This window comes from Platalea leucorodia (genome assembly GCF_965183815.1).
Source record: "Platalea leucorodia genome assembly, chromosome: Z".
NCBI lineage: Eukaryota > Metazoa > Chordata > Aves > Pelecaniformes > Threskiornithidae > Platalea > Platalea leucorodia.
In genome coordinates, this window is record NC_138858.1 from 17,062,908 (window position 1) to 17,077,251 (window position 14,344).

At 39.2% G+C, this 14,344-nt stretch overlaps 1 protein-coding gene across 1 annotated transcript; it reads right to left on the reverse strand.

Moving 5' to 3' along the window:
- Positions 1 to 741: 741 nt before the first annotated feature.
- TMEM267 (transmembrane protein 267) lies at positions 742 to 12,309 on the reverse strand. The gene is made up of 3 exons (XM_082336485.1): positions 12,224 to 12,309; positions 9,851 to 10,238; positions 742 to 1,376 (listed from the first exon to the last, which is right to left on the reverse strand). The coding sequence occupies exons 2-3, from the start codon at positions 10,172 to 10,174 to the stop codon at positions 1,041 to 1,043; spliced, it is 660 nt and encodes a 219-aa protein (XP_082192611.1). The 5' UTR covers positions 10,175 to 10,238; positions 12,224 to 12,309; the 3' UTR covers positions 742 to 1,040.
- Between the last annotated feature and the right edge of the window lie 2,035 nt (positions 12,310 to 14,344).

Here is a 14,344-nt window from a genome sequence, read left to right on the forward strand (position 1 = left end):
AACCTGCAACATAACAACATTTTTCCTTAAGGAACTTATTTATGAAGAAATTTCTATTTCTGTACACTAATAATGCATTTTATTCTACAATAATAAGGATGATATTGCACTTAAGGGAAAATGCTGTTTATGCGTACAGTAGTAAGGTCTTTAAGCAAACTCACACTTTGAGAAATTTTGTTTTCTTATATCTTCCTGAATCTTCCGTAAAGCTTATGTTTTACTGTAATAAATAAGTTTGCCTTTACACAATCCTTAAATATTTACTAAAATTCCTTAGTTCAAAATTTAATAATATTAATAATTAGTATATTTTTAAAATTAAACAATTTGGCCAATACACATAATACTGTAACCAAACTGTTTTCTCCTTTCTAACCACAAATAATAGCTAGTCATTATCTGCAAATTGAGTACCAAGCAACTACAGAGGAATAGAATTTAGCAGAAACACTATGATAGCAGTGTTCAAAGAGGTGAAGATACACAGTTGCACACTGTGAAATACAAACAGCATTTCTTTTAAAACAGTTGTATACAAGCAGGATGTTTTTTCCAGCAGGAAAAGAAATAAATAAATTCAAAAGGCTAACTGATGTTTTTTAGAAGTGCCATACACTACTAAATTCTCACTAATACTTAGCATTTATATAGTACTTTACATTTTTAAGGCGCTATACAAATGCTATCTAGATGAAATGTATTATCTAAAGGCAGAATACAAATCCAATGTGAATGGTGATCAGATGAATGGCACCATGACAGTAAAATGTAATGTAATTACTACAGAGAGAGACCAAGTACTTTATAAATCAGCTAGCTATGCATGAACTATAATGGAAGATCAACGGAGATTACAAGGGGAATGTATAGATATAAAATTATTATCATTCATTAAAGGAATTGACACAGGAGCTGTAACTGGCTCCACAGCCTTAAAACGCCTAACTTGGAACTCGTAGGAAACATAAGGAAACCACTTCAGTGATAAAGAGCTTATTTCAAGTGCTAATACAAACAACCTTTAAGAGCAATCATTCTTATACATCAATGCGGATTCCATGTTTTATAGACATTAATTCTCTAGTGCCTGTTAAATACATAATAAATGAACATAGATGAGGTAAAGATGCTGTAATTGCCACATACAGCCAATATGGCAAAGGAGGTGTTTTTCCAAACGGGCAGATCCAGAGGCCATGACGAATTCCGTCACGGACGTGATGAGAAGTCCAGGATATGAACAACATCCAAGGAAGAAAGCACCATGAATCCTTAAGCCTGAAAAGGTGCATAATAAACTTTAATGTCAGAGCCACAACAGGAATCACAGTAGAACAATGAAGAAGTGGTCTCTGTGGAAGAGTCAGAGCAGCCTGCAGAAAAGAAAAATATAAGTGGCAATGGCTACAATCGTGACAAGAAAAGAAATGTTTCATGGATGTTTACAGGTGTAACAGGCACCAGAGATGTATTCTTTGCACATGACAGTGCATCTGATTGTTAGGTTGAACATATCCCTCACTGCATCTACTGCAGAAAGCAAACAAAGCATTGCTACAAGACACCAGCCAGTAACCCATTAATGCTTCAGTTGTGTTAATTGTTGCAGGATTCAACAGCTATGGTACCTGAGAGTGGGACTGTGGAATAGCTTCATCGAGTTTTCATGGATAATTTAGATGACTGCTTGGAACGCTGTCTTCTCTGTAAGGAAACTTTGATGCAGCCTTAGCCAAGAAATACAGAGATGGAAACTTATGGACTACCTTGGAATATAATAGCCTGTGCTTTAAACCAAAGCCAACCTTAAAAGGCTTGCAGAAAGCTTTGGTCTATTAGCTTCCACCACATACTAGTCCATTACTCTCTCGATCAGGTCATGGGATTAAAAACCTCACAAACTGTCTCAGCAGCTTTAACTGTAATGGTATGGACCCAACTCCTGCAAAGCGTGTATTTTCTTTAACTTCTTTTCTGTTTCATACAAGCAGATTGTTCGCGGATTAAAGTAGAAGAATCCTGTGATGGTGAAATTGTTTATCACCTACGCTACAAAGATAGTCAGATTTTTGTTACTGTCAGCAAGAGCCCAAGAAGTCCATACTAGCCTAATTTTGAAAAACCACCCTGGAAGGTGATACATTTTGGCAGATATCCTATTGACTGGTCACTATTTCTGCACTTTGAAAAAAATCAGTGGAAAAGTCTAAATGAGTCTTTCCCCTCTGCCCTATGGAGGTTAGATGCCAACAGCAACACAGTGAATAAGGAGAATTTGAATGTTAATTACGTATGCAATTTATCAGTATTAGCGCCAATCTTTACTCAGTTTTGGGGAGGTGATGCTTAAATTTTTTCATACAGAATTTTAGATGACAGGGTTGTTCATACAGCAAACCTGAGCGCTCAATTTTAGCAAGAGGAAACCCTATTTTGTAATTGCAGTACAGTCATTAGGCTTCTGAAATGCTGTTGCCCAAGTTCTGAGAGAAGAATAGTCTGTTTTCTCTTCTACATTCTCTAACTAGAGGAACATTTACTTCCTTGAGCTGCCAAGCCCAAGAGACAGACATGTAGTTCTATCTGGCAATATAAGCTGTTATACTCTTTCTCCTAACAGGCAAATTTGTTTGCCTTTAGAAATCACCAGATCTTGGGGAAAAAAAAAAAAAAAAAAAAAGCCTTTTCTGCCTTAAACCTCCTGGAAAAAGATGATCATGGTTTGGGTAGATTTAGGGGGACATCTACCATGAGAGAGATCAGGCTGCAGTTGCAAACAGAATTTATTCACAACACAAATTACCTTTTTCATTTGCCTATGTGTTCAATCAGGTGCAAGATCTTCTTGAAGTTCCTGCTCCTCCAACTCCTCTCACATATTACGATAAGCAGCTGGAGACAGGAGACAACAATCGCATGCAGGAGAACCCAAGCAAACTCTTTGCTTTAATGCTCAAAGAGACACCACGGAATTTATGTAACAACATGGGCTCCCTCGCTCATATTCCGTGATGCTTTGCAAGCCTGAAGTCCTTAGTTTCGAGGCCGATTTATACATTCAATGTTAAATTAATTGTGTGTGTGCAAAGCCTATTCTCCAATTCCAGACATGCTCCTGTGCAGCCCAGGTTGGTCAGCAGTGGCACATTAACCAGCTCTGTTATGTACATTTGCTGGTACAATCTTGTTTGCCACCAACTGCATTCTCTACACTTTTAGAAGCTGGTGAGTCTTGAGTAGCAAGGTAGCAATTTCTGCATGTCTGTTCTGCAACATGAGTGTTTAGGCTACAATCCTGGGGACACTTCTCACTGAAGTCATACCTGTATCACATTTAGCCCATCATGCTGCTCTTGGTTATCAGTAATACTGAGTATGATGGCAGGCTGCAGTAACTTTCACCTTCGGAGCTAGTCAATGAGACAGATTCTTCAAACACCGATTCTTAGATTCTTCTACACTTGTGTGCATATAATACACAGTAAAAACTACATGGAATACAAAGAACTACAAATTTTAAGTAGCAAAGTCTTTGTAGACTTTATACTTGATGCAAAAATAATGTGGGCAAAAGGACAGACACACGCTACTTGGTACACAAGTATTTGTCAGAGTAAACATATAAATACCACAGGTGACTATTTACCCTGAATGCTCCAGAAGAATAATGACGACACTGTGAAAAACAGCCCAATAGCCAAATAACCCAAGCAGTGAGCTGTGTCAGCAGGGACAGGAGTAGATGACTGGAGTACTGTGAAGCTAGCAACTGGAGGTAGAAGGCAAAACCTTGTGCTGCACAGAAGGGTTACTTCAAAAAAGTAACCAGTCATCAGATTTAAGAGTGATGATGAAGAGCTTTATAGATAATTGTGTAATGTGAAAAATACTATTGTTACAAATTAGTAATAGTGGTGTGGTTAGTTAATTAGTTCTCTTAATTATTACTTACTTAGTATTGTGTTGCATAAGCAGTAAACATTGTAATCTCTTAAATCAGTTACTCTCAATCCTGCAATATAAAGAGGAAGAATGGGACTGGAACTTACAAGTAAGTAGTAAAAAAGTATCCCATGAAGTAATAAATTACATAGGCAACAGCCTGAAATGATGACATGAAAGTGAAAGGCACATCATATGAAGTTGAGAAAAGAAAAATCACATATTAGAATCAGGTCTAGCTAGCCAGGCAACAACACAGCAGAAAAGTTTATGGGGATTACATTATATCACAAACTAAAAAGATGCTGATGGCATCACAAGAAGACAGAAAACCTGTAACAGATATTTTTTTTTTTTTCTTTTTAAAAAGACAGGAGTGTTGCATGCATGTCACATTAAAAGGAATTAATCTATGCTGTTTGGCTCAAATGAAGTCTCACCTAAAATACCATATGCAGTTCAGGACAGGACCCTTTGAAGATGATTTGATGAGCATGGTCACCTCACAAACAGGGACATAGACAAAGCAGAGACAGTTAATGCTTTCTTTGCCTCGGTCTTCAACACCATTGATGGGCTCTGGGACCCTCAGAGTCCTGGGCTAGAGAACCATGATTGTGAGAATGATAAACTCCCAACCAACCCTGAAACTGGGCGGGATTTGCTGCTCCAGCTGGATCCCTGTAAGTCAATGGGACCCGATGGGATTCATCTGAGGGTACTTAAAGAGCTGGCTGATGTCATAGTGAGAGCTTTCTCAATGATTTTTCAATGCTCTTGGGAATCTGGAGAGGTCCCAGTTGACTGGAAGCTGGCAAACACTGTCCCAAACTTCAAGAAGGGCAACAGGGATGACCCCAGTAACTACAGACTTGTCAGTCTCACCTCTGTGCCTGGCAAAATGATGGAGAAGATTATTCTGGGAGTTATTGAAAAACACCTGAAAGACAACACAGTTATTGGCCCCAGCCAGCACGGGTTCACGAGGGGCAAGTCCTGCTTGACAAACTTAATTTCTTTCTATGACAAGGTTACCCACCCAGTTGACCAAGGGAAGCCAGTCAACGGAATCTCTTTGGATTTCAGTAAAGCTTTTGATACTGTTTCTCACAGTATCCTCCTGGACAAAATGTCCAGCATACAGCTAGATAAACACATAATGCAATGGGTGAGCAATTGGCTGACGGGTCAGGCTCAAAGGGTTATAGTAAATGGGGTTACATCAGGCTGGCAACCAGTCACTAGCGGGGTTCCGCAGGGATCCATCTTAGGGCCAGTGCTCTTTAATGTCTTCATAAATGACTTGGATGCAGGACTTGAAGGATTACTATCTAAGTTTGCCGATGACACAAAACTGGGAGGAGCTGTTGACACTCTCAAGAGCAGAGAGGCCCTGCAGAGACATGTGGACAAATTAGAGAGCTGGGCAATCACCAACCGTATGAAGTTTAACAAGGGCAAGTGCCAGATTTTGCACCTGGCACAGGGCACACCTGGATGTCCATACAGACTGGGGAACGAGAGGCTGGAGAGCAGCCCCATGGAGAGGGATCTGGGGGTTCTGGTCAACGGCAAGTTGAACATGAGCCAACAGTGTGTCCTGGCAGCCAGGAGGGCCAACCGTGTCCTGGGGTGCATCAAGCACTGTATCGCTAGCCGGTCGAGGGAGGGGATTGTCCCGCTCTGCTCTGCACTGGTGCGGCCTCACCTTGAGCACTGGGTGCAGTTTGGGCGCCACAGTACAAAAAGGATACGAAGCTACTAGGGAGTGTCCAGAGGAGAGCCACAAAGATGGTGAAGGGTTCAGAGGGGAAGCCGTATGAGGAGCGGCTGAAGTCACTTGGTCAGTTCAGCCTGGAGAAGAGGAGACTGAGGGGAGACCTCATCGCAGTCTACAGCTTCCTCACAAGGGGAAGAGGAGGGGCAGGGGCTGATCTCTTCTCCCTGGTGACCAGCGACAGGACCCAAGGGAACAGCAGGAAGATATGCCAGGGGAGGTTTAGGTTGGACATTAGGAAAAGGTTCTTCACCCAGAGGGTGGTGGAGCACTGGAACAGGCTCCCCCAGGAGGCAGTCACGGCACCAAGCCTGACAATATTCAAGAAGCATTTGGACAACGCCCTCAGACATGTGGTGTGAATTTTGGGGTTGTCCTATGCAGGCACAGGAGTTGGACTCGATGATCCTTGTGGGTCCCTTCCAACTCAGGATATTCTATGATTCTATGAATTTAGGCAAATGGTAATCCAGAGGAGACGAGAAAAATAGTAAGAGATTTAGAAAACATAAATCCAGGTCCTTCAGATTTTTTTTTAAGTTATTTAGTCAAGAAGAGACTTTTTGTAAATGATAATGCTTTTGCAAGTTGTAAGAGTAATGCTGTTACTGCTGTAAGGGTCAAGAGACCCACACAGGATGTGGTTTACAGGTAAACATCCCTTATTGGCCCAGTTAACACCCAGTTAACATAAAGAAGGGGGAAGACTTTGTAGGCAAATGACCATGAAAAAGCCTTTGGGCATCTTGCCTTCTCCTTACCTCAGCTAAGTAAATTTGGCTGCTAAAGGGCTGCTATTCTACCTGCGCCATCTTGTACTTCTGATTTGAAAAACATTTTTGGGGAGAGCACAGCAATCAGCTGTCTTTGCAGAAAGACCTTAAAGAATAAGAAAACAACATCTAACTGCCAGCAACAATACTTTAGGCTGGATATAGAAAAAGAATTTCTAGCTGCTTGGGAACTGAAACAACACCGGATCAAATTAAGTCATGAAACTGCAATAATGTGGGATACTAGGGATAGGCTACACAAACATTCTCCATCATGAAAAGTGCAAGCATATTTAACCTTGCCTCACTGAAGGCAGTAAAGGGATAGGTCACCTCCCAATTCTATGATACAATACTCAACTGTCTAAACAGACACTGGTGAAGAGTGTCATCTAGTGGTCATAATTAAGAAAAATACTGGTGATGATCTCAAATACAAGAAAAAGTAGCAATAAAATTTTAACAATGGTTTCTAATAACTAGTCATCCATTACTTGCATTTACTGATTTTAAAATAAGAAAATACATGTTAGAATAATTATAGATTTAAATGCTATACTAAAATGTTCATATTATAGGACCCATTAATCAACCAAACTAACTTAACTTTTCTTTATATAGTTTTGTAATTTTACATTATTTCCATATGTAGAAAGTACAGAAAAGGGGAGAACTAGGAACTGCCTAGGGAGTAACAACCCCAGGCAACAGTACATGCTGGAGGCTGACTGGCTGGAGAGCCATTTTGAGGAAACGACCTGGGGGACAAGAAGTTGACTATGAACCAGTAACGTGACCTTGTGGCGAAGAAGGACAGTGGCATCCTGGGCTGCATTAGCAGGAGTGCTGCCAGCAGGTTGAGGGAGACGATCCTTCCCTTTCTCCTCAGCACTGGCAAGGCCACCTCTGGAGGTCTGAGTCCCATTCTGGGCTCCCCAGTACGAGAGAGACATAGAGCTACTGGAGATCAAGACGAGAGAAAGGCCACTAAGATCACGAAGGGACTGGAGCATCTTGCATACGAGGAAAGGATGGGACTGTGCAGCCTGGAGAAGATAAGGCTCAGAGGGGACATCATCAAGGTGTACAAATATCTGAAGGGAGGGTGCAAAGATAACAGAGCCAGTCTCTTTCCAGTGGTGCCCACTGACAGGGCAAGGGGATGACCTCTAGCAGACCCTTCCAACCACAAACACTCTGTGATTCTGTGAAAATATCCTCTTTGTTAAAGACAAATATAAGGGGAAAACTGACCAAATCCACAAACAGGAAAACGTCTTTTCTCTACAACAGTGATATTGTACATAAACAAAAACTATTTTCCCATCGGAAGTCTGATTTTTACATCTCAACCATAAGCAATAATGCTTCTTGCATTTAGCTGTCTTTACATATTAAAAAAATATGGTAAACCATTTTGCATTGTTCTTTAATTAAAGGATTACAAAGAACAGCAATTTTCCCTCCGTCTCCTTCCTTCCTCTGAGCTACTTCCTCCGTCATCCACATGAAGTGTTGTCCTGGCTTCAGCTGGGATAGAGTTAATTTTCTTCTTGGTAGCCGGTATGGGGCTGTGTTTTGGGTTCGGGATGAGAACAATGTCGAGGATACACTGACGTTTTGTTCTTGCTAAGTAGTTGCTAAGTGGCGCTCACCATGGTAAAGGACTTTTCAGCTTCCCCTGCTCTGCCGGGTGCACAAGAAGCTGGGAGGGGGCACAGCCAGGACAGCTGACCCAGACTGGCCAAGGGGCTATTCCATACCATGTGACGTCATGCTCAGTATATAAGCTGGGGGAGTTAGCCGGTGGAGGGGCAACGATCGCTGCTTGGGGGACGGGCTGGGCATCTGTCGGCGGGTGGTGAGCAATTGTAGAGTGTACCACTTGCTTTGTATTACTATTGTACTATTATTACTTGTTATTATTATAATTGTTATTATTATTATTACTACTGTTCTATTTTTATTCTACTTTATTTATTAAACTGTTCTTATCTCAACCCACGAGCTTTCCCCTTTTGCTCTTCCGATACTCTTCCCTGTCCCACCGGTGGGGGAGTGAGCCAGTGGCTGCGTGGTGCTTAGTTGCCGGCTCGGGTTAAACCACGACAAGCGTGTAACACTATTATGAGCAAACTGGAGGAGAAGAAAGAAGGCAAGACAGTCAAACAAGGTAAGTTACACTTAACCAGTTACACTGGTTGAATGGATAAAGGTTGGTATCTTCCCGTTCTCCTGTGCAGGTCCATCTGTAGGTGGGCGTGTACATTTTTGGGGAGGGGAGAGTAAGTAGTATGTATGCATACATATGCTAGCAACACCAGCATAATCAAACTGTGAAGACTTGTGTTGCTGAGCAGAGCAAATTCCTGATAATGAGCAGAGTGGCAAGGCTCTAGCTATGGGGACCAGGAGCTAGCTGGGGGCGAGGAGTGCCTACCTGAGGTATGTCATCTGGAGGGCAGCGTTAAGAGAACTCTGGCTGGGGATGGCACAGCTGGAGCATACAGAAGGTGCAAACATTTTGGAGAGTGTACAGAAGAGACTGTTGTGGTCAGGGAAGGCTGGGTGGAATGTCCGGAGCAGGCAAGAAGACAGGGATGTCTGCGCCTGTGTGAATGGGGAAGCAGGAACGGGACACACCTAAACCACTGGAGAACCACTGAAAGAGAATGCCATGACCTGGTAGTACCAATCCTATTAAGAAACTCTGTCCTAACAAGCAGTTCTGCAAATGGATGATGATCACATATATTCCTTAACAGATGCCAATTCACCTTTTTACTAACAAGTTTGACACTTGCTCTATTTTTTTTTTTACAACCAACTATATTAAAGGGCAAACTCAGACTAACTTTTTAAAGGTGACAACTCATATATAGCTTGTTTGTGGGAGAAATATTTAGGGCTGGCTAGAACTAAAGGTACTACTTTCCAATGAGACTGAATGAAATCAAACAGCAGACGGATTATCTACTTTCCAGATATTTCTACCCCTTATTGTAAATAGAAATGGAATAATCCACTTTATACACAAAGCGTGCATGGCAGCATTTAACTGTTTAAGTTGGATAACAAAGCAACTATGTGATATACATGGGATACCATGTACATGGGCTTTCAGAACTCTTTTTTCAGAGCCTTGTAAAGAGCAGAACTTAACAGCAGCTGTAAAATGTTTTTATGGCTTTTAAATTCGTAACAACTGCATACAAATATAATTCCCATATATCTATTTAAAATGTATCTAATTAAAGTATCATTGGAACTTTTTTTGTTTCGGGTATGGTAGAAGAACAATAAAGTAAACAGTGGTGAAGGAGGAAAATAAACAATCACTGATCTCTTGACTTACCTTTAACGACAGGGAGCCAGCAAGAAAGAAGTGGTCCACATCAATGACAGACGCGAGGAAGCCAGCCAGAGTGACCTCAGTGAAGTCACTTTTCTTCCTGAGTCCAATCACTATTGCCCAGGACCACATTCCCAGTATACCATGCACTGCATTATCAGAGAAGGCTCGGAGCCAGTCATTTTGCTGAATGAAGGAAAACTGCAGAAGTCTGTCTGCTACAAAGCAGAATATTCCCAAACCTAGACTAGAAATAACTGAAGCTGTGCTGAAAGTTTGGAGAAGAGCATGGGCCTTTTCAGTCTCTGAGGCCATGGCAAAAACCATGTCACAGCACACAAACTGTCACCAGGATATACACTGTGCATTGTCCTTTGTATTGTCAGTTGTTCTGTAAATGTCAGAGAACAGAAAGAAAACTATTAAAGAAAAAAATCCATTAGCACAAGCCATTTGTTATCACAGCTACAACTGAGCATAAAAACCCCACTTTCAATGTTTGCATTTAATATTCCTGGGGAATCTTTGATTTCAGTTAATTTGTTGACTTGAACATGACAGCTCTGAATTAGAACACTTGTCCTGTTTTAATTAGAACAAGCACCTTCGTAACTCCACTTTCTGAAATCTTAAATTTTACAAAATAATTTGAAACATGTCTATGATAATACATTGAATATGTTTTGAGATTCCTCCTTGTCTTAAATACATGTTGTTCATAAAATTAAATCCTTTACACTCTAACAACAAAAAAAGATTGAATTTGGAGGATTCTTAGGACTGATGCTCAAAAATCCCAAATCTTTCTATGCAACAACTGTTGAAATTGAGTTTCTAATCTATAATCCAAAACACTATTTTCATTTACATACTTTGTAAACATATGTATTATCACCCTGGTACCCATGTTTGAGCAACTCGTTGTTTAGCTTGGAGAATGGCATGGAGAATAAGCATTAAGAAAACCAGAACCACTAAAATATCTTTACTATTTATCATAAACACAAAGACAACCACCATTCAGTCAAGCAGAAGTGACCAAAACTAACTCTGTACAGAGCAAAACTACATATGCTTTTCCACAGTATGTGCTTCAGCAGCAAACACTACTGTCACTTATAGGACTTGTCTGTTGCCTCCCACTTTACCTTCCTAACAGCTCTTTTCGCAGAACAAAAGAAAATTAACTAATACCAGTCATTTTACTTTTCAGAAGTTGACCATTGTAATTTGAAAATAAAGGCATTGTTATTAGCATTAATAATCACTTGAAAGTCCTTAGAAACTATTTATGTTCTTTAATTATTATGAAACCCTCTTATACAAGGTGATTTCTTGGGAATAATTATTGTCCTTAAGTAAACTGACACCTCAAAAGAGATTCCAAAAATAATTCAAGATCTTAAAGACATCCCCACCCCACTCCCAAGAACCAATTCTAGGATTCCCAGATTATAAAGACAGAGTACTCATTTCTGTGATAACATTAAAAAGAACACTTCTGAAATAAAAATCCTCATATAAATGATGTATTCCCTAGCTTCATTACGTTAAACGCATTGAAAGGAAGCCTTTGAAAGACAGTATCAATTCTAACTGTCCCAACTATTATTCTCCTTTTGGGGAGCCACGGAGATAGACTGTAGTTCCAAAGCCTACATCCTATCTAAAACCAGATTCTTCCCAAGAGGTTGCTATTTCTGTGCAATACATTAAATCTTGATAATCCTCCTTCTTACAGTGCTATCAGGTAAATTTTTATTCTAAATGGGCTTTTTATGAGTGTATTAGACTTCCTTTAAAAATGAATACTTCTAACAATGTTGACACATAATAGTTTATTATTTTAAACACAGTATTGATTATAAGCCCCAGAAAATATTTAAAATGTTTCTTCTGGCTTATTTACATGCCTGTTTATTGTAGAATTATCCACAAGACATGACTACTGGCATTGATCTTTACAGAAAAAAAGCCCACTGAAGCATTTATTTGGAAAGGGTAAAAAAAAAGAGAAGAAAGCATGAATAATACATGGACTTTGCACACAGATGAAAAAAAGTGGGTCAAGTTTAGCGTCTTGTTAACCATGACTGTGCCTCTTCTGAATGAACATGTAGGCACAAAGTATTTCCTGAAACACTGGAACTGCCATTTTCTGGTGGCTGACTTTACAATATACAGCAAATTTCTGAATAAATTCCATTTTAAGTAACAAATGGTGATCTCTTCACAAATGTTGCTTCTATATAACCATCATGTCAGATTGGATTTTATTTAAAATTACCATAAAATCTGTATAAGAATCCAGCCTGGGAAAAGCTGATGTAGCAACATGCCATTAAAAAACACACCAGTATTCAGAATTAAACTTACCCTGGGACTAGGAGAACATATTTTTTCCATTGCAGTTGCCTTATTCCAGTAGCAAACTTGGCCTATGCCTCAGTGTTGAGCCTCTGTGCCTTCTGAATCCAGTCTGCCCAGTCCAATAGAGGAAAGACCACATACCATTTGTTCCACCCTAAATAAATCGAACCAGGCAGCAGTAAGCACTGATACTACACAAAACTCTACAAACTCTCTACAAAACATACATGGAAACTGAACAATAGTAAAAAATACAGAAAGAAGCAACATCTTTATAATTAATTCCTTAACAAATATAATTGAGCTAAAAGCAACTTCAGATAGGGCTTAGAAGCTCTGTTGAGGAAAGCAGGGAAAAAAGATCATAAAACAAGAGAAGGGCACAAATACAGATGGAACTAGATAATAATTAAAAGATAATAAAACCCAATGTCATAAGGTCGGAAAAGGGCACTTCCAGCCTTCTGTTTTAAGTAATTGCATTTCGAAATATAGAGAGATCTATTTTAACAGATGTGTGCCTGAAAGAACCGTGTGCCTGAAAGATTCCCACCTAATGAAACATTTATGAGTCACATTCAGGGATCTCTTTTTAATTTAATCCCACCAATCAGTGACCTTGGAATAGATAAACAGAGACCTATAAATTCAAATAGCAACAGAGGTTTGTGTCAGTTCTGTGGTAGGCTTACGCTGCTTTGTTCTGATATTACTAACATGTGCATAAAGTACACAGGAAAAGTATCACTACAGAATTAAAAAAAAATCCAAAACGAGTATGACTTGAAAATTACGTATCATGAGTGAAATAAAGGTAACAATCCCAACTGGAAAACAAGGACAACATGTGAATGGGTGTCTTTGAGCCAGAATGAAGAACAGGAAGCAGAAATGTGGCTTCAAATTACCCTTAGTTAAGAGCCATATCCATGGCACAACAGTTCTTTTCAAACAGTCTGTCTCTGCCGTCTTTTATAGACAAAAATGACTGCTGTCTGTGTAAAACCTGAGTCACATTCCCAGGTACAACAGTGTAAGTATAAATACTCTGCAGATCAACAGTGAAATCAGACTAGAAAAAGCAAAACTCTGTTGAACCAACATAATCTCCAAAGTTACGTTTTTTAATATAAAATTAGAAACTGTGTTTTTTGTCTGAAAAATAATGATTTTCAGACTGTTTAAAAAATATCACAATAAAGTGTCATAGGTTTTTCTATCCTATAAATCTCAGAAAGCATAGTTATGGAGCTTACATTCTTGTTAAAACAGAACAGTGGGAAATAGATGTATTACACAAAAATGCTTAGAAACCTATGGGTTGTCAGTACGGTTAAGATATTGAGGGAAAGATTTAGGTTGGGTTTACATAAAACACATGCACACAACAGCGGATAGAGCAACAGTGCTTAGAATTGTGATTTCTCATGACATTTTTATATAAGATAAAGCATTATACATAATCTCCGCCTAGACCCACAAAATGCAATTTTTCTGATATATGTAATTTCATTTAAGGAAATTATAAAAATCATTTTAACAAACACACAGTTAACATTGTAAATTACTGACACAAGAAGATATTTAGATCAAAGCTGTAAATATGCATTTAGGGAAATAACTGACACTAAGAGGCCTTTCAACTCATGACGTAAGAGCAAAACAAAAATCCAAAGGCTAAAATTATCATTTAGAAATATTGCTCTCCAAAATTTTTGCCCCAATTTTGCAAGAAGTTATCAGGTACACGAATACATATAGGAATTTAATGCATAAAATTAGCTGAATTATGCAACTGCAAGAAGTCAAGAGATTGCAGTAGTCCCTTATAATTCTAGAATCTCCTAAAAAAACATTTATTTGATATTAGATGTTAATTTGTATGAAAAACTCCATAAAGTACAATTATCATTTAAGACACAAGCTCAAACTTTTAATGTATCATCTCATGGAAAAGCAGATCCGAGCCTGAAACAATCTGTCAAGAACTGATAACGCAAATATTTTTGGGTCAGATAATTACAATGCGTTATTGGGCTTGGAGGGTAGAAGGAGACTGAAGAGGAAAGAGGACAAAAGCACAGAATAAACTGGTAGGATTTTACCAAGATACAAACTGAATTAAAC

Coding starts and splice junctions, on each gene's coding strand:
- TMEM267 (XM_082336485.1), bottom strand. CDS start 10,174: ATGGTTTTTGCCATGGCCTCAGAGACTGAAAAGGCCCATGCTCTTCTC. Junction 1,377..9,850: donor CTGGCTCCCTGTCGTTAAAG/GTAAGTCAAGAG, acceptor TCTTTTCTGCAG/GCTGCTCTGACTCTTCCACA.